The sequence below is a fragment of the Anarrhichthys ocellatus genome, unplaced genomic scaffold (assembly GCF_004355925.1).
Source record: "Anarrhichthys ocellatus isolate YVR2014 unplaced genomic scaffold, GSC_Weel_1.0 scaffold176, whole genome shotgun sequence".
Lineage (NCBI taxonomy): Eukaryota > Metazoa > Chordata > Actinopteri > Perciformes > Anarhichadidae > Anarrhichthys > Anarrhichthys ocellatus.
Window position 1 is genome coordinate 1 of NW_022280206.1, and position 20,641 is coordinate 20,641.

At 40.5% G+C, this 20,641-nt stretch overlaps 1 protein-coding gene across 1 annotated transcript; it reads right to left on the reverse strand.

Annotated features, from left to right (window-relative positions):
* Window positions 1-67: 67 nt before the first annotated feature.
* Window positions 68-20,619, reverse strand: fbxw4 (F-box and WD repeat domain containing 4). The gene is made up of 4 exons (XM_031878407.1): window positions 20,444-20,619; window positions 5,540-5,680; window positions 908-1,049; window positions 68-750 (listed from the first exon to the last, which is right to left on the reverse strand). Exons 1-4 carry the CDS (start codon window positions 20,617-20,619, stop codon window positions 616-618), a joined length of 594 nt encoding a protein of 197 aa, XP_031734267.1. The 3' UTR covers window positions 68-615.
* Window positions 20,620-20,641: the final 22 nt, after the last annotated feature.

The following is a 20,641-nucleotide window of genomic DNA, read 5'->3' on the forward strand; positions in this document are numbered from 1 at the left end:
ATATATATATACACATATATATATACACACATATATATATATACACACATATATATATATACACACATATATATATATACACACAGACACACACACACACACACACACACACACATGGACACAAACAAAATTGTGATGAACCTGCGTTCATCACGTTCTCTACTTTCTGGGATGAACCACGAAAGTGGTAATAGTTAGTTGACGACAATTAGAAAGAATGCAGATTGAAGGGACTTCCTTATTGGCTTCACTTTTCCGAACCAAAGGTTTGCAGTCTGGCATTAACCAATGACAGATGCTATACGGTTGCATGATAGGAAATGTAGTAGTAAGGGTTCTTGGAGCCTAAAAGAGCACCAGGGAATAAAAATCAGGATATCTTGGCCCCTTTGACCATTCTTCTCTCTAATAAGTCCACCCACTTTATGGAATATTATATCACTGTGACATGGAGAAAAAGCTTAGTTCTTCCAAAACCAAAATCATGGAAAATACGTTGCTGGCTCAGAATAAGCAGTTCCTTTCAAAAAACTTTTTTTTGTGTGAAAATAGACAGCTTTATTGAACAGATTAATTTGAACAGAGTGTGTGTGTGTGTGTGTGTGTGTGTGTGTATCATCTAATGTGGATGGGGTTCTGTCTGAAGTCCAGTGAGTGCAGGGAGGTGGCCAGGGCTGCGTGCAGGTGAGAGCTGCTAAACCTCAGGCAGTACACCGGGCTGCTCACCGGGCGTGAGCTCAGGTGGAAGAACTGCACACAAAACATATCATGAAATCACATCATCACAGTTTTAAGTTTATTTTTTAACATCTGGCATTCACTTCATATAATGTTATTTTAAACCGGTCTTTAAAAGCATGGTACTGTAGACAATTCACACATTGAGAACATAATGTAGCCCGCATACCTGCAGGCATTCGGTCTGCCGTTTGTCCCAGAGTCGCACGACGCCGTAGTACGAGGAGCCGCTGGCTATCATGTGATTCCCGTCCGTCTGGATACAGTAGAGCGCGCTGTCATCAGGCTCCTCCCACTCCATCACACACTTCCTGTTTGGGAAGGATGGGAGCGTTTACACACACACACGTGTTGAGACGAAGCGCCACATAATGTCCGATTTTTCAAAGGGTTTCAACTGGCAGAGATAATGTATAAGTCTGGACTGAAGATAAAGTTATGTTTTACTTTTTTATATTTGTGTCCAGAGGCATTTTTGCAGATTAAAATATCATAGAGTATCATTTACATATTTGTATAGTGCATAAGTGTATAATTCCCATAGTTGTAATACACTATAATCACTGATACAATGCATTATAATGTGTTTATAAGTTATAGGTCATTAAATCTATGCAAAAACAACACACAAAACATTGTCACTTTTTTTTTGAGTCGTTATATAATCAAAATAATAATAATAATATATTTTATTTATAAAGCACTTTTCAAAATTCTCAAAGACACTTTCCAAACATTAAAATCATAACATAAAAAAGCTATACACTAAAATCATAGAACACACAACATACGTCACACATTAAAAGCAGTTCTGAAAAGGTGAGTTTTGATTTGTGATTTGAACATGGAAAGATCGGTGCAGTCTCGGATGTGTTTGGGGAGAGAGTGAGAAAATGCTTTATAACAGTGATTATAATCCTATAATCCTACTCCTTTTTATCACTTAAATACACATAAATAAATAAATTAAATGTATTGGACAAATGAAGATGAACTTAAATGAGGTCAACAGATTTCATTTGAAATCCTTTGTAGACGTCAGTCGCTGACTGAAGTGAAGGGAAAATAGAAATAGTTCTTTGAATTTATTGCGTTTTGTTTTTAGGCAGTCGATTTCAGAGAAATTTAGCCAAGTAAATATTCATTCATTACACTTTTTTTGGAAACTAGGGACAAATGTACACGATTGTGTTTTTGTAAATGCAGCTTTTCGATGCGTTTTGGCTTAAACCCAAACGGCCTTTTAAGTCACTGAAAACGGAGCCTTTGTTGAGTTATTTCGTAAACAGGAAAAAACAGAGTGTATATGTACACTTACTCTTTGACTATATTGAGCAACAAAGGCAACAGAAGGGCCTACAGAGGTAACTGCTACATTATCCAACTCTCCCTCGGTACAGATACAGACACCTCACTCCCACAGACGATCTTTGACCATTGTTAGAGTTATTAAGGAATTACAGGAAAGTTATTAATTCATGAAATAAAGTGATAAAAGCTAATTTAACTTAAAGTGTCATGGTTTCAACTCACAACTAAGGCAGTAATTTGTCTGAATCTGGGTATTTGGGGGGGGGGGGGCCTCAAATTTAGAGAATCTTCCAGCTGAGATCACTGAAAACAGAAGTTTAAAACAATTGTATCTCTGTTTAGATGTTGTTGAGCTTTGGAGACAATGCTGAAATTCCTGTTTACAGGAAAACTCTATACTGTTGTTAACAAGGAGGTCAAGCTGTGTGTGTGTGTGTGTTTGTATGTGAGTGCCTGTGTACGCACATGCTGCAGGGGGCTGAGTGAGCAGTAAAGCAGGGTTGCGCTGGCAGTGGCTGTGGTTAAGAGAGGGGAAGTATTTTGGGGATAAGTATTTTCTGCCAATAGACATCGATCCTCCATTAGTGCAGCCTCATCAATAAGTGATGGAGAGACACCAGGGGCAGACAATGGGGAAGCAAAGACGTCTGGACTCTCTCTCACACACACACACACACACACACACACACACAGACACAGACACAGACACACACACACACACGATACATACAAATGCACACTCTAATTCTAGAACACGGGGAGGTCACCCATTGTCATGGCATCTTGAAGGTGAAACACACATTTAACTCAAACTGTGTGAAATGGGAAAAAATATTGTAGAGAAATTGGGCTGATTATCTGATGTATGGCAAAAAAAAGAATGACACATAAAATAAACTGATGTTCAAAGCAATGAACCGTGTTCTACTGCAATGCATGAGTCAAAACTTTATGTTGGAAAACAAAATCTCAATCAAAGCATGGCTTGGATCATTTGTGTGGACATCAGTCATTTGTAGAAAGATAACACGACGGCATCATATTCACATTATTATCAAGCTGAAAGTTGATGAATGATAATTTTGAAGTATTCCCCAGCTTTACTAAGCTATGTTGGAACACATTGCTCCATTTTTCGAACCTCAGTCCAATGTACAGAATCATTACAGTTACTTCTCATCTTCATTGAGCCGTGTTCCACTTGTCATTACTGAAAATGTAACTTTAATTATCAATTACGTGACACTGTATCTGATATTCATCACCCATAACCCATTATGCTATTTTATATACTGTTATGGTTGGGTATATAACGTGAGTAAATCTAAACGTCTTCACTGTCAGATCCATGTTTCTTTTTGCGTGTCAATATTCGTACCATGGATTGATTTATGTCAATATTATGTTTCCATTGATGTTATTAAGGTATTTAATTTGCAGGACTAACCAAAGACAAACATCCCAGTCTGGTTAGTTTATCTATAGAAAGAAAATACGCTCTATCACAACATAGTAGATGTAGATATAATAATATAAAATCACATATATTGTGATTTTATCTAACTATATGTTACTTGTTTATATAGAGGAGGAAAATCATTAGATTTATTAATCACCATGGGAACTATTTGTTTTTTATCTGTCACAGTGCATTTCTCTTTGGTGTTGAGCCCCCAACTTCCAGACAACCTGAACCTCCTGGCTGACCCTGGGAGCCTTTTTGGAGGCCAGTTCGGTTTGGGCACATGAATTATTGATATCTAAAGAGGGACCCCCCTCTGCCAACCTTCACCCCAACCCAGCCCCTTACGAAGTCCCCAGAGCGATCTGCCAATCAGATCTGATTTGTCTCACTTGACTGATCCCCCCCCCCCCCCCCCCCCCCCCCCCCCCAAAATACAACCTGAAACCCCTCTAACCCCTGCTGTCCAAAATAAATGCTGCCCTCCCCAGTCATGTTGCCGGCATATACCGAAGTGAGGGCTGCTGCATTAATATGGATACCACAGGGGGGGCTGAATGCTGGCCTCCCGTGCTTACACTGTTGGAGATAAAACCTTCGGCTCGGAATGAGTATTACACCATGAATGTTATTTCTGAAGCTGTTCCATCCTGACAGTAGAACAATAATTAGGGAACTATGGCGGATTTCACATTTCATGATTGCACATGTTTGCAAAAGTAACCAAACTTTTAGGGGTGACCGTGGCTCACTGGGTCAACGGTTCGATCCTCGACTGGGACGTGTCACGTGTCGAAGTGTACCTGAGCAATACACTGAATCCAGCCCACTGCTCCCTATGGGTCAAATGCAGAGACAAATTTCCTCCTTAAAGGGATCAATATAGTATTCAAAAATAAAATAAAATAAACTTTGTGTGCATAAATATACTGTGATTGGCCAGCTGACTGGATCGCTCAAGATTTAGACCCAAGATAAATCTGATGGACGGACTTGAGACCCAAGTTAAATTTTCCCCATGGCATTGTGGGTTTGAATAAGGTCAAAATGATTAGTAATCATAAATACTTGTATTAGGGCTGCCCTAATATTTGACTAATTAGTCACAAAGATGAGTAATGATAAGCATTTGTAGTTTAAGTTACCTGCATTGTGGTTTTTAGAAATACCGCTTTCAGCTAAAATCACAGGGTTCCTCCTGGCCTTTTAGGTTTGACTATGCACACCAGTTATGATCGGTCCTCATCCAGTAAAGGCAATGAGTTTACATTACCTTGTTGATAGAAATCTATGCATTTTCCTGTTAATATTATAGAAGAAGATGGTGCTGGTGGAATACAAAGTAAAGTTACAAAGCAAAAGGTGCATACCGCCGCCTACTCTTCATGCTACGTGGTGGTGCCAGAGGAAGAGGCGAAAATGTGTCTAAACAGCTCAAAGACCTGGACAAGCCGAACCTCCATTTACGATAGAAAGATATTTCTAAGAACTATAAAAACAACTTTGTTTTCTTTTATGAAAAGTAGAAATTCAATTGTAGGTTCATATTAACAAAACTTTCAGTGCTTACTCGTCAAACAATGCAACTGCCTACTGGACTTAAAGTGGAAACTAACATTTCAAATACTTTCAGTGATTACACTTTATATTACACCTCAACACCTTTTAAATGCTTACACTTCATCTGACACTTCATCTACTTTGAGTGCTTCAACTTAATCTGCAATTCCAAACATCTCACAAGCTAACATTTGTGGACATTTGAACCCATTTACTGTGTTTTTCAGAAAATGTTACATTTTCTATTTCACAAATAATGTTCGTAGCTGTGGTAGAATGTAAATTCCCCAATTGTTTAATGCTAAGACCGCGAATTCCCATAATAAGTGTCCTCAGTGGTAGATTTGGTGTCAAGCATGGTGTGGTAAAGGTCTGAAGCACTGTACAGTAGATGCACTGTAGGTGTCACTATTTAACAAACAGATCCTACAAGGTCTCAGGGAGACTGAGATCACCATGGTGGCGTACCGTGGGCTGAGTCGGAGGTCCCACAGTCGGATGAAGGTATCATAGCCGCAGGTGAAGAGCTGGAACGGAGACTCAAACACCATGTCCAACACACCGGCCCCGCGACGAAACTCTGAGCCCAGACTGCAAACACACTCCGAACTGGTGGGGGAGGGAGGGGAAGAGGATGGTGAAAAGAGAGGAGAAATGAACATGTGAAATCTGTGTTTTCACATGTGGGATATGATAATTCACATGCGACACATCCTGGAACCACATATGCCTACATGTGAATTCAAGAACGAATAAATAAATGTGACAATTACTTAATGGAGAACACTGTTTCTCTAGTTTGGCTTCATGTAAAATGTATTACGTATAACCTAAAACAGACTTCTATAACATTTCTTCTAACAATTAACACAAATCACAAGGTAGTAGAAATGTAAACCATACTTTCGTGTTTCATTTCCGTGCTCTGCTTTAAAAAAAAAAAAAAAAACATATCTGGTGAAGCCACTTCAAATGCATTTAGTATCACACAGTACCTAAAAAGAATGTACACACATTTACTGTAAGGAATATAATTAAGGCATGGTATGTCTCCTGATCCTGTATGTTACATCTATCTACCATTCCTGTCGTGAAACGAAATTTAAAAGCAGAGGCTTAGTCGGAGTAGTAAGAGTTGAAATTGAAAGATATGGAAGAAATTATGACATTTTTTTAATGTTGCTTAGTGTAGATTATTGTTATTTTTACCTAGCTTTGTTTTTTTTAACACTCAATGGCTGAAGGAGGAGGAGAAACGGATTTGTGAGTTGGGATTTAACTGGGATTAAACTCTTTGTCAACAAAGAAAGGAGCATGGAGTTTGTATTTAAGTGAACAGCATTTGGTAAATCAACTGCGTTTGTTCTTTTACATCTAATATCTGAATGGCCCTTGAGTGTGTAGCAGACTGCGTGTTGCTGCTGTTGTTTTCCCGTTAAGCTAGTTAGCATAGCCTCCCAGAACACTTGCGGAGCCCCAGCTGTTTTTTGTTGTGGTTCTTTTTGTTCCGGTTCAGAGGTCACACAGACCGTTGTCTCCTACATGAGCGCAGAAAACATTATATTTCCTACAATTTAAGCTTCTGCATTTTCCAAATGCACTAGTATTATTCAAATGTATTGTTCAGTTTGTAAGCCTCATACCGAACGGTTTAATATGAATACGTATATTGTCACAGCCCTAGAAACGAATAATAACCGTAGCTGTGGTGCCATCGTGACGTTATAAGGTGGTATTTCAGCTGCAGGACAGCAGTGAAGGCCCAGGTATAAAATGCACAGCCCGCCACTGCTAGATCGACTGGTGGCTGTACACCACATCTGACCTGTACGCCTATTAGTACCCTATTAGTGCTGACAACTCACAAATCCACTTGTCCATCAATTCTTACCCTTACTCATGAACAAGACCCCGAGATACTTGAACTCGCTTAGTTGGAGCAGAAACTCGCTTCTAAGCCGGACGACAAAATTTGCCATTTCGTCCTTGTAGATACCGACTGTCATCCTGAATGCAAACACACCGCAGTGAGTATTGAAGGTCACGGACTGATCGAACCAACAGAACCACATTGTCTGCAAAGAGCATGGAGGAATTTTGAGGTTCCCAAAAACGAACACTGACCTCCCACTGGCTGTGCCTTTAGATCCTCTCCTTGAAGATCACAAATGGAATCGGTGACATGGGACTAACCCTGGCAGACCCCAGACACCCACTGAATACATGCCTGACTGCTATCTAGCTATCAATCTATCTAGTGTCTATCTAGTGTCATACATACACTGTAGGTTGGAAATGACCTATTTGTGCACCTTTCAGCAACTTGATTCCACAATTTATTTTTCACATTATAGAAAATTGTAGACCTGGGTAATTCCCTAATCCCCTAAAACAGTGCAATTTCATATGCTGACATCAATATGTGGTGACATTCTATGAAAAATCAAATGAGAAACTGTTATTAATTATTATTAATTAATTATTGACAAACCAAGAAACTTTATCACATTGACGCAAATGCATATAGTCTCACCGTTTACACTGAACTGTCAAATCCTCCAAATCTCAAATATGTCATAATTACATGTTTTAATTGTTCAGGTTAACAGACGGCTGGAGCCATCTGACCATACAATGGGCGGAATCCTGGACACATTTGCTCAAATACTTGTAAAATATAAATACCATTATATACACATTTTAATGGCATAACATACATTTTGGAGTGGATTGGCCTTGGCTGAGATCTGCAGGTGCCTTGTAGTTACTAATATTATCATTGCTGTCTTGATTGGTTTTCAGCGACGTTTTCAACAAAATTGTGGTAACTTGGAATATACACTGACAAAGCCGGTCTGGGTTAGTGAGTGTGGGACTGGGGATATGTACAAGTGATAAATAAAGTTTGTGTGCCTGGGTTGATGTGGTGTGACCTGTGTGTGTGTGTGTGTGTGTGCATGGAGCGAGTCAAGCTCCATGCAGCACCATGCTCTTGTGATCACAGCTCCGTCCTGCCTGCTCCTCGCCTCTTGATTATTGGAGAATAACTTGCACTCAGCAGGGCGGATTATTGCAGAATAACTGTCTCTTTGTTGCCACTTAATACCCTCCATGACCGTGACTGTGTGCGACTCTGGCACGTTTGATACCTGCTCCGTAGCAACCATTTAAAGGAGGCCGTCAGCCTTGGCGACCGAGTAGCCCCGCGCTGTGACTCGTGCCCCGCCTCCCTCGCCCCGGAGCTCAATCCGCAGGCTCAGTCTGGTAATCCCCCAGCCTTACCCCAGGTGGGCCTTCTTATTGGACCAGGGCTTTCCCCACAGGGCACCTTATTGGGTGAGAGCTTTCTCATTGCCAGGGTCTCATGACTAAGCCCAGGCCAATGGGGAGTCTGTGATGAGGCTGAGTTTGTGTCTGTGTGGGGTAGTGACCCCTCATTTTCCCCTTACCACTAAAACCAAGGAGCTTAGCGCATGCAACACAAAAAGAAACCCATTCAAGCCAAAGGGATACGAGCCTGTTCATTCATAACTAAATAATGATGTCTCCATCACAGCACGGGCCACTCTAACTAAAAACAGATCCTCAATTCATAACCCCATACCCTCGAACATCCTTCAAACAAGATGATTACAATCTGCTCAGAGAGTCAAAAACAGTTACAAACACCCAAATATGGAAGAAAAATAAAACGGAGATAAAATGGGGATCTTAAAGCTGGTAATAGCACCATGCGAACGAGCTGTATCACAGCGCAAAAACAGCAGGGATTCTCAAATTGGTAGGTCTCTGGCTTTTATGAGGCCGCGTGTGATTACAGGATGGAGGCATGAGCGTGTAATCTGTCAAAATGACTGCATCTGTCAGTGAGCATGCGGCGCAATGTTTCTGATCTGACCATCCTCTCTAATGGCTTGTCTGGGTCCAGCAATGTCGAATACCTGGGTCTGGTCTGAAGCAGGCTCTAAAGTCATAGCCGATAGGTTGAGTCATAGCCGGCGCGCAGAGCGCATCCTCAGAGCGTTGGCGATGCACTCCGCAAGAACATCATAGGGTGTGAGCTGGCCCGTGTCACTATTAAAGTCATCGACCCTGAATCGGTGGGAAATGTAGTGACGCCACACTGTATGAGGATTATGTTGTAAGCAGTCGGATCTCAAAGAAATACGTGAAATGGCTGCGACCTCTTAACAGCGCATTGCAACAACTCAATGAATTTGGATCTGTTGTATCAGTGGATACATGAGTCCCCGGGTTCGACAGACGGATGTTTTGATGAAAGACCGCATATAGGGAGGAGGTAGGGTTGGATGGTGGAGGGGTCAAACACGAGACTTTCTAACCAGGAGTGTTCTTCTTGTAGTTATCCTTGAAGTTAAGAAGTAATTGGCAGTCTACTAAATGGTGTCTGCTCCATTGGTTATTTTACACTCTTTTTCAACACCCCGAATAAACACTAATAATTATGAGTAATATTTAGGCCAATTATTATTATTTTCTGAAATCATTTTCTGAAATCATTTTTAGTCCTCTTTTGCGAACTTGTCTGTTAGAGGCAGGGAACATATAATTGCAGGTTCAAAGGACTTTATTTTAAATGGTATAATATCCGGCGTCCTTTATAAAGTCATGATGTTACACACTGCGGTAGGCTTACAGTAGGTGGCGCAATGCACCTTTAAGGTTGGAAACCCGCCAATGCAAAGGAAAAGAAGAAGTAGGTATTGATAATGTTAACAAATCAAATTTGTGAATGCTCTGACAGAGAACTTTGTGTCAAATTGGTCGTAATTAGAAAAGATGTAGAAATGTGGATACCGAATTTGTTGTTTGACGTCATCCGCGAAATTTAACACGATACTGGTTTCTTATTGGAATTAAGTTCAATTACTAGGGGCCGGATCTCAACAGCTCTGTGCCAAAGCATTAACCTTCTGAAAAGACAGAACTTCCTTCTGGGACATGCAGGCTCTGATCTATAAATACAGTGTTCAGAAGTTACACTTAATTTGTTGTTGATTATGCATCTTCTAATTATCTAGCTGAATGCGATATGTTTGTGTGTGATTGTCAGTGCAAAGAGGGAGGGAAGAGGACAGAGAGGAAGAAAGCAAGAGCAGGAAGAACCAGGTCAGAAAGGCGAGTTAAGTCAAGATTGTTATAGTGGCAAAACAGTAAATGATTAGCCAAGAAAAAACACTTGATCTTTTACGGACTTTGGAAAGTTCTAGCCATTATGAATTTTCATTAACTAACTGAGTGTGCTCTGTTAAACGTGTGATCTGAGATTGTTCATTCCAGTCCTGTCTCCTAAAAATTACGTTCCCCCAAAACTAAAATGCATTCTCAATTACGTTTGACCATAAATGTATTTTCTCCCTGATTACGTTTGTGTTTGATGTATTACAAATACGTTTCTCATCAACATATCTTTGCCATACTCTAGTCTTTATTATTTTTCTGTGATCTGCCTCGCCTCTACCCCCGCCAACCACAAGTTGTTGCCCCGCGGCCTGTTCCGAGGGCTGACAGACCTGACGATGGGGTGCCTCATGGCGGGGGCGGCTGGAGACCTCGCGTCCGGTGCCAATGGGTGAGCGCCCGCCACTCGGAACCATAAAACCAAGTCCCGGATTTCACCCGGGGGACATTCTGGAGGTATTGTGGCCGGGTGATGTGCCTCGTTGCTGGGGAGGTATGAGCCGAGAGTGGTGGGGTGTTATGGAGGTATATTTTATTTATTTGTATCCATCTAACCCTAACCCTGCCCTAACCCTAACCCTAACCATAACTTCCACTAGGAAGCCACGTCCCCACCCAAACCTAACCTTTAAGAGAGTCACGGTTACTCCCGGATTTTACACGCGGGCCTTTGTGGAGGTATTGTAGTCGCGTAATGTTCCTCATTGCTCGGCCTGGATGAGCGAGTTTCTGCTGGAGACAGGCGGGGTGTTTTGGTGGTATCTCGGCCGACAACTCGGTGTTGTTCCTGTGCGTGGATGAGCGCATTTCAGCCGGAGACAGGCAGCGTGTTGTGGTAGTATTCTGACCGCGTAATAGTGCGAATGAGAGGCGGTGATGGAGAGGGAAAAAAAGGTTAAAGTGTTAAAATGTTGATTAGAAACGTATTTGTAATACGTCAAACACAAACGTAATCAGGGAGAAAATACGTTTTTAGTCAAACGTAATTGAGAATGCATTTTAGTTTTGGGGGAACGTAATTTTTAGGAGACAGGGTTGGTTCATTCGCAACCATTACTATTACTAAACACTACAATAGACCACCATGAACTGATTCGGTTGCTTCTGAAGGTAACATTGTGTACCTAAGTGAATTACTCGCATTAAACTACGACTTTATTATCGCAATATTACAGAATTTTTATCTATTCAGAGTTTCAGAAATTTTTGTTATGTGCTTATTATCAATTTAGACGACGGAGCTGTGCATCACGATATCTCAACATATGATTTTATCACGATATCATTCCGTTGAAATCAGGCGGCAACCTTCGATTCTGCCGAGTGAAGCCAATGCGGAAGCGTCTTAAACTTGCATTCTCTCTACTGACCAGCAGGGGGCGACTCCTCTGGTTGCAAAAAGAAGTCTGATTGTATAGAAGTCTATGAGAAAATGAACCTACTTCTCACTTGATTTATTACCTCAGTAAACATTGTAAACATGACTTTATGGTTTGAATATCTAGTTTCAAGTACAGAATGATGTTCATTTAGTAGATTATGGTCCATTTAGAGCAGGGGTCACCAACCTTTTGGAAACTGAGAGCTACTTCAAGGGTACTGAGTAGTACAAAGGGCTACTTGTTTGATACAAACTTCCTGAATAACAAAGTTGCACAGATCACCTTTTAATAATAATAATAATAATAATATATGTGAAGAGACTGTGTGATCACATGTCAATGTTAATTATTCCTCACAATAATTATTAACAATGATTGTGTATTTTGTTCAAAATCACACCTGTTATATTTTTGTACAAATTATCACTTCTAACATTTTTTAGGAAATCATTAACTGTCATATCTTCACATCATGTCTCGTTTGAACAAATCATGAACTCTGTCCCATGTTTATACAAATAATCAGTTATGTAAGATTGATATCCGGCCACTCCAAAGACGAGCATTGTAACCAATTAAATGTAGTTATACAATGGTGACTGGGTCCGCCCACTTAGTGTCAAAAAGAAAAACTACTCGCGAGCTATCATGACGTCACTCCTCTGCATTCCAAATATGGTAACTTCCGTTCATTGGTTGCGAAACAATGGCGCTGGCCGTAATCTAAGATGGTGTCGGCTAAATCGCCAAAATGGATGTTTCAAAACGGCAGTCTACAAACCAATGGGTGACGTCACAATGACTACGTCCACTTCTTATATACAGTCTGGTTGTAAGATGATAAATTATCATATTGAATTACTTAACTTATAAATCACCATAAACACTAGGTATACATAACATTATAATCATGGGTCACGTGGCTAATTGATGGACTAAGAACCAAATACCACCCTGATGAAGACAAGACATAGTCTACTGGAAAATATGTAAGTAATACTATTATTTAATTTTGATGGATTTACAATGTAATTGTAACAGGAACACACAATGGCAAACTATAAAGAATAGGAGCCAGAGTGTAACCTAATGAGAATGATCCTTTAAGCCTCATGTAAAATTAAAAATCACAAAGATTCAAATGCAAATCACGAGAATCATTGCAGTTTGAGCTGCATCTACTTTGTGAGATGGGCAGACTAGTGGCCCTGCTGTGGGGGGGGACTTAGTGATTGTTATGAAGGGGCTGCTGGCTGTGTGACATACAGGGTCTAAGTCCTGATTTAAGCCTGTCTGGTTTCTCTGCAGGAGTCAGGTTGGCTTTATAGGGGCCACACACACACACACACACACACACACGAGTTGTGAAAGGAATCATTAATGAACTGACAATGTCGAGGGAAAAAATAGAAGAAGCTGAAGGCATTATCCTTTAGTGGTGGGGACGGCCAAAGAAAAGCTGTGTGTGTGTGCGTGTGTGTGCGTGTGTGTGTGTGTGTGTGCATGTGTGTTTAGGAGGTTGAGCTCTAAACAGGAGCCCGGGGGACACACTGGGAAAACAGGCCCTCTCGTCAAAAGCCGTCAGACAGGTAGAGAAAAAACTCCCCGCTGAGGTTTTTATTCCCTAAAACAAACAAGAGGGGAGCAACCTGCTGCACGTCAACCCAATTTACCCGGCACCTCTGAGCTCCCCGCAGGAGGAAGGCGAGCGTTCCTTGTGGAGAGGAAGGGGCGCATCGACAATGACCACCTTTTAAAAAAAAAATGTTTGCATATGTGCGCGCCACTGCAAAGACAATGCCTGCTGCAATTTGTATAACAGAGCGTCCACCCCGACATTTCACTCCGCTCTTTTCAGTGTCAGGAATGTGAGGTATCCCAGCCTGGCCATTTGATTGTGGAAAAAAAAAGGAGGGCTCCTTTTCTGAAGTAACAGTGGGGACTTTTTCGAGTTGGGAACGATGGTCAGGGTCCTTTCTCTTTGATGCTGTCTTCACCCCCTCTGTGTTTAGCCATGAGCGAAGACACTGTGAAAAAGTCGGTGTGCTGCTCCAATGGCGCTACTTCTGTGGGATCCCCCCCCTCTACACGGCTGATCATAAGAGCTCTTTGTGCCGCCGAGATGAAAAAAGAACAAAAAAGACAGAATTGATTGCAACAGAGAGAATAAGAGAAAGTGTTAAATTAAATTAAAATCAATCAAATCAAAGCTTTTTCAACCTGCGGTTAGCCAATCGGTCCCAACAACGGGGAAATGGTTGATGGGTGGATAATTTCCGAAAAACATCTGAATTTTCCTGACCAAAACTGTAGTTGTTTTACAGTTGGTTAAAAAAATCTTGGAGTAAAAACTACTTATCGTTCAGCATGTTTAACTTCTGCTCTTCCCTGAGCCCCAACTGAAACTTGTAAAACAGCACGTCTAAAGTAAAATAAAAATTCTTTGATGTGATTTGTCAAAAAGGAAGAATTATGAGACCTGGCAGTGAGACGTTGCTGCCACAATTCTCTTCCCACAAAGACAGGAAGTGACTGCTGGAATCCTTCCTGGAAGTTTGCGGCCTCTTTGCTGTGACCTGACAGCGGTGGCGGCAGCAGCTGTTCTTGCCAGCCGTTGTTTGGCGCTGCAGGTGTAACAGTGTTTTGGCTCAGGTGCTTGTCGGATCAAAGGGACATGCTGTTGCGCTAATGCACAGGGTGTAGTTTAATGCTGGTGGGTGTGTAGGGGCTGACGGTGCTGTGTCATGGCAGGGGAGGAGAAGGTATCTGCAGTGGCTGAAGCCGGTTTGTCTACAAGCTATTTTTCCTCACAACAGACACATTGTGGAGTATTCTCCATTCACAAAATTCTTGACAGTAAAATCATATTTTAAATCAACTTCCAGTTTGAGAAAACATTTAGAAAAATGGCCAAAAGAAGGCTGGTGCAACAGATCATTAATGAGCAACACATTCTCGGTCCAATATCAACGCTTGGCCCTACGCTTCAAACTATGATGCCATAGATTCCCCTCTAGCGGCTGTTTTGGACGTGTCAGGGACGGTTTCCGCTCGTTACATGCATACATACATGCTTTTCAAAATAAACTTCCATCGTAGGTTTACTTACTTTTGAGGTCTAGTTACGTAACAAAACAATTTAGTTAGGCTTTGGCAAACATCATAGTTTGGGTTAAAATAAGTGACTTAATTACATGAAGCAAGTACACTTTATGTAACTGGTTGTTAAGTATGTAAGATTCGTAACAAAAATGAGTAAAATAAGTCAAAAGTTGACTTGGTTTCACATGGGACACCAACAGTGGTCTCCTGGGTGATAGTGTGCAATTGTTTGCATAGTGTCTTCTCAAAATAAACTTGCACAGCAGGTTTGACTAGCTTTTACGTTTACTCACGCAACAAAATTACTAGGTTAGGTTTAGAAAACGTTGTGGTTTGGGTTAAAATAAGTATGCTTGTACCTTACATACGCGCTGGATAAGTACATAAGTTACATAACAAAAGTAAGGTAAAATAAGTCAACCTTGACTTGGTTTCATGTGGGACACAAGCAACGGTCTCCTGGGTGAAAGTCTGCTTTTTGAGCCATCCGCCCAACTGGACCTCCTCCTTAAGGGGACAGTTTTGCTCTTTAAACTACGTCCCTAAAACTGACCCTCTACTACTGACGTGGATGGGTTTACATTGGAGTCAGTTGAATGTCTGGTGCGTCTCATACAGATGCTCAAGGGTGCCTCGGTGCATCTGTGTCAGCATGGTGTCATTATCATGGGATCAACTGACACATTTGTAGAGTGAAAATCGGTTTGACAGAGATGATACGGGGTCAACTGATTCTCCAAATCCATAACAATATGCAATTCTTGAACCTAACATTTAAAGCGTGTGTACACAGTTTAAATCAGGGGTCTCAAACTCAAGGCCCGCGGGCCGAATCCGGCCCGCCACGTCATTTTATGTGGCCCGCGAATCCGCGAGCAAAAAAAAAAGAAAAGTTGAAAAAAATGTAATAAAAAAATAAATAATTAAAAGTTAGACTTGATAATAAAATTATCCCCGTAGTCGAAATTATGAGATAGAAAGTCGAAGTTATGAGATAGAAAGTCGAAGTTATGAGATACTTAAACACACAGTCATAGATGCAGCTCTTTGGCTGGTTACTGTACATTTGAAATGTAAATGTATTGTGAGTACATTGAAGACTACTTTAAACGTGGCTTTACAACACATGAAATACTTAACGTGGGATTGTGCAAACACAGCACCCTTGAAAGGATTTTAAGCTTTGAACAAAGTTATTGTAATAACTTGTTTGATATTTGTCTTTGCTATTTTCTTTAATAGTTTGATAGAGTAATGTGGGTTTCTTAACCCTAAATTAAAAGGATTTAAGTTATAATAACAGAAATGTGCTTAAATATATTTGTACATTTATATACAGTAACTGCATGTATAATATTTTTACACTTGAATAAACAATAATCAAATGCAGAGACAGTTATTTACCAATATGTTAGGAGTAGTTACAGTTACACAGTCTTACATTTACAACCAGCCCTTTGAGAGCGACCGTGATGCTGATGTGGCCCAGAATGAAAATGAGTTTGAGACCCCTGGTTTAAATGCTTCGACATATACGATAAGCGTAAACATGAACAATGACCGTGTAAGACATGCCTCAGGGTGCTTGTTTTCCATGGACTTACAGTATGTAAGGACGATAGCAGCAAAGACCATAATGAACGTGTCTCCCTGCCATTCATGACCAATACCTTTTTTTAAAGGTAAGCTAAGACAAGAGGGAAACTCCTTTAGCTACTATTTCCATTTCCACTACTAAGACAACATTCTTTCATTTGTCCCAGACTTGTAATGCCTTCTGAACCACTCTACTGACAGACCTGCAGATACAAAAAGCTCCAGCTGATTGCTAATAGAAAACAAAGTATCCTCATATCTTAACATTACATTACATTACAGTCATTTAGCAGACGCTTTTATCCAAAGCGACTTACAATACAGTAAGTGTATTCAACATCGGTTTTCGAGAGAACAACTAGTCACCAGAAGTAATAAGTGCATGTCCTTTCCTCAAACAAGCATCTAAGAGCATAAACCAGAGCCAATGTATAGTGCAGAAACAAACGAATGCAATAAGTGACACAAACTAATATAAAAACAATAAGTGCAATAAGTGCAATAAGCTAGTATGAATACAATAGATGCTAAGTAAGTGCTAAGCGGAAGGATAGGCCTTAACTTGCTCCTCATCAAAGCGGTTTTCTAAGAAAGACCAGGAACACATGTTAATTTCAGTGTTTTACATGCACACAGTCTTTTCAAAATAAACTTCTGTCTTCAAAGGAAACAACTTAGTTAGGTTAAGGCAGTGGTTCTCAAACTGTGGGGCGCGGTGGTATTACAGGTGGGGCGCAGGGGGAAATGCAGAATTTTTTTAAATTTTTTTTTTTTAAATGAATTAATAAATACATGGCGAAATGCCTGTACTTTCGTGTAAATGTTTACGTTACGCCGTTAACAGGTTACGCTTGCGCATGCGCGACGGCCATGATCCTTGGCGACTCACATGTGTGGCTTAGTGTTCAAAATGAAGAGACATTTGGCAGGCGGGAACAGAAAAGCAACCGCAAGCGATGCATCCGAGACGAACAGCAAGCAGCCAAGAAGAAAATATGATGACGCCTATCTTGCTCTGGGTTTCACAGTGAATGCGGTAGGAGATGAGGAGAGACCAGTCTGTGTTTTATGTCTGAAAACTCTAGCTGCGGATAGTATGAAACCCAACAAATTAAAAAGTCACTTGGAGACATTACACCCCACTCACGTCAATAAGCCACTGGAGTTCTTTCAGAGGAAACTTGATGAATATCGCAAGCAAAATGCAGTGTAAAACTCTTTATAGCCAAATATTTGAACTTGTTTTGTTTAGTTTTTCCACAGGTTGCACTTTATTGTTATCTTGAAAAGATGTTAAGTGCAAAACAGGTTAATTGCAGCCAATTGCAATAAGCTATTTTTTGCCAAATTGTAGTTATTTTTTGTACAGATATAACTTTATTTGCATTGTTCTAACAAAGTGATTGCACATTTTATTAGTTTTTGTCTGATGGAACAATCTGGTTTACTTAAAAGTGATTGCAAGTTTCTTTATTCTATTATTTGAAAAAGCACAGATGGAGGAGTCACAAAATGTTATTTCAATAAAAATTCAACATAGACCATTTTGTTACAATTTTGTTGGGGCATGAACATTTTTCTTCCTCCAAAGTGGGGCGCAACAGAAAAAGTTTGAGAACCACTGGGTTAAGGCAACAAAACAACTTCGTTAGGTGTAGGCAACAAAACTACTTCGTTAGGTTTAGGCAACAAAACTACTTCGTTAGGTTTAGGAACAGATCATGAAATACAAATAAATCTACTTTGACTTCTTGTTCCACATGGGGCACGAACAGTGGTCGCCTGGGTGAAACACCGCTCGTAGTTTTGAACTATCCTCATCCACTTTCCAACCCACCTGCTATGTGCGGGCTTTTGCAGTCTTTATACTTCATGGTTCACGATCACGTAGATTACATACGAATTGAGGACGTGGGCTATCTAAAAATTACAGCTCATTACAGATAGAATACAGAATGTTTCTGGACTTCATCTGTCTGTTACAGAAGTCTCTTCTTTGGAATTCAGACATAAGAGTTAGTGTTATCATTATGACAGGACAACCTAATTTCACGGTCCAACTTGTAACCCGCAGCGTCCGATGCTAATGCACTGACACAACTTTAATGTCCGTATGAGACACATAAGGCTTTTAACTAACTTGGATATAAACCCATACGCGTCATTAGCAGACAACTGAGGTAGCATAAAGAGTGAGAAATCTTATCCTCAAGTATTAGCTGATCGAGACCATGGATAATTTTATAATTCCTGAAGATTCAGTGAAAGAAAGAAATAAATCACGTGGACCTTTGGAGGATATATGCATAATCTGCTACACCTTGTGACCATGTCAATTGCCCCTCACCACCTGCAATCTCCAGCATAACCTGCCTGCCCATCCCTTCCTTTCCTCTCCCTGTGTCTCCTGTCTTCTCCCCTCCTCAGATTTCCAGGCCATTTGGGCACAGGAAGCAGCTTTTTTTGTGTTGTCGCGTCGGGCTGTTTTAATTGGCCCAGGTAAAGCTGTGAATTACAGCAGCCTTGGAGGGGATGTATCAGGTTTAAGCCTCGCTTTTCAGAGACAGGAATTTTCAGAGGCCCCCTCATTTTGAGCTGCTCCTCGCTCAAGAATAGCACGTCCCATGGTGTTTTGAAACCAGTGCTTCAAGGGGCCATGCTGTCGCCGTGTACAAGCACTGATGCAGTCATATTGTACGTTGGAAAAAGTCACATCAACAGAAGCCGTGTGGGAACATTAATCTGGCAAATTAGGTGTTCAACTTCTCCATAATCACAGTATGTTTAACCTATAATGCACTGGACTCAGTAGTGCACCTGTACTGTAGTAAGACACATATGTATGTGTGCAAAAGGTTATACTAAGAGGAGTTGATGATGATGACTATTATGAGCGTGTCTCTACTGAGACAAGGTTTGGCTGAATGGGAGAGGAGGAAGAGGAGGGTGGGCTAGTCTACAAGCTTAGCAATGTCAATTCAAAATCAGATTTATTTTTATTTTAGAGGGTATGATTTAAATTTTGTTTCGTATTTATTCTCATTGTTATCCACCGAAGATCTTCCTCGTTGCCAGTGTTTTGGTACATTTAGAAAAAGAAGAATATAGAGGTAAAAATTGAATGACCAAAGTATGGTTTACATTTTGTACTAACTTTTCATTTGCAAGTGCCTTCATCATTTCAAGTGTCGATCAAAAAAAAAGAAATGTTAGGAGGAGAAAGAGGAAGGTGGGCTAGTCTACAAGGAAGCCAGCAAGGTGAGGCAGTGAGAGAAAGTGCATAGCCTGACACTTTCACTGTGACATCAGCTCTCACCTGTTTGTGTGTCAGGCTGCTGCTTCCAGGATTTCACTGAGACAGTGATGGATGACATTCACAAACTAATCAGTTGGACAAATCTGTGTTAAATTTACACTATATATAATGTCCATGATAAAATGACCTACAATATCTCAATACCACAATATCTCAACTCATGCACGTGCATGTTACTAATGTCAAAGATGATAAATGTGATGATAAATACAGAATAGCTCAGTTGCTATTGACACTTTGGTTGTTTTAAGAACAGACCTGATTTCCTAATTAATTTTTGCCTATTAAAGTTGTTTGATAAAAAAAGACATATCTGAGCAATGATCAAAATTACACCTTACTTGTGTAAAAATAATATATATTGAGATATAATATCGATATAGATACAATATCAGTTGAATGATATTGGGTCCAATCAGCAAAGACTTTATAAATTCTTCAAGAGGAGGGTGGGCTGGTCTTTAAACTGTAATATGAACTGCCTCAAAACCAGCGTTCATTCATCATTCTTAGAAATAATAAAGGGTTCTTCAGCTTGTCCCCATAGGAAAAGCCTTTTGGGTTTCTGGTAGGACCTTTTAAAGGTTCCACCTGGAACCCTTTCAGGTGATTCTACTAAAGGGCCTGGGCTGTGCAACTCACAACAACCATGGTTCACAGTCACAATTTTTTTAATGATGCATGTATCATTCAGCTTGTGTGGGATGATTGAACATCTGGCGTGTTGCCAGTTACAGCAATGCTGTAGCATGTCAGAGCAGCTTCTCGACTTACCGTTCAACATCCCAGACGCGAAGAGGGGAGAAGTTCTCGCAGCATGCAGTGCCCGTTACAAAGGATCTATAGAGAGAGAGAGAGAGAGAGAGAGAGAGAGAGAGAGAGAGAGAGAGAGAATGAATAGTCACAAACCACTTAATACCAGCTGAACTCAAACTGATGCAACTAACCATTATTTTCATTTTTTATTTATTT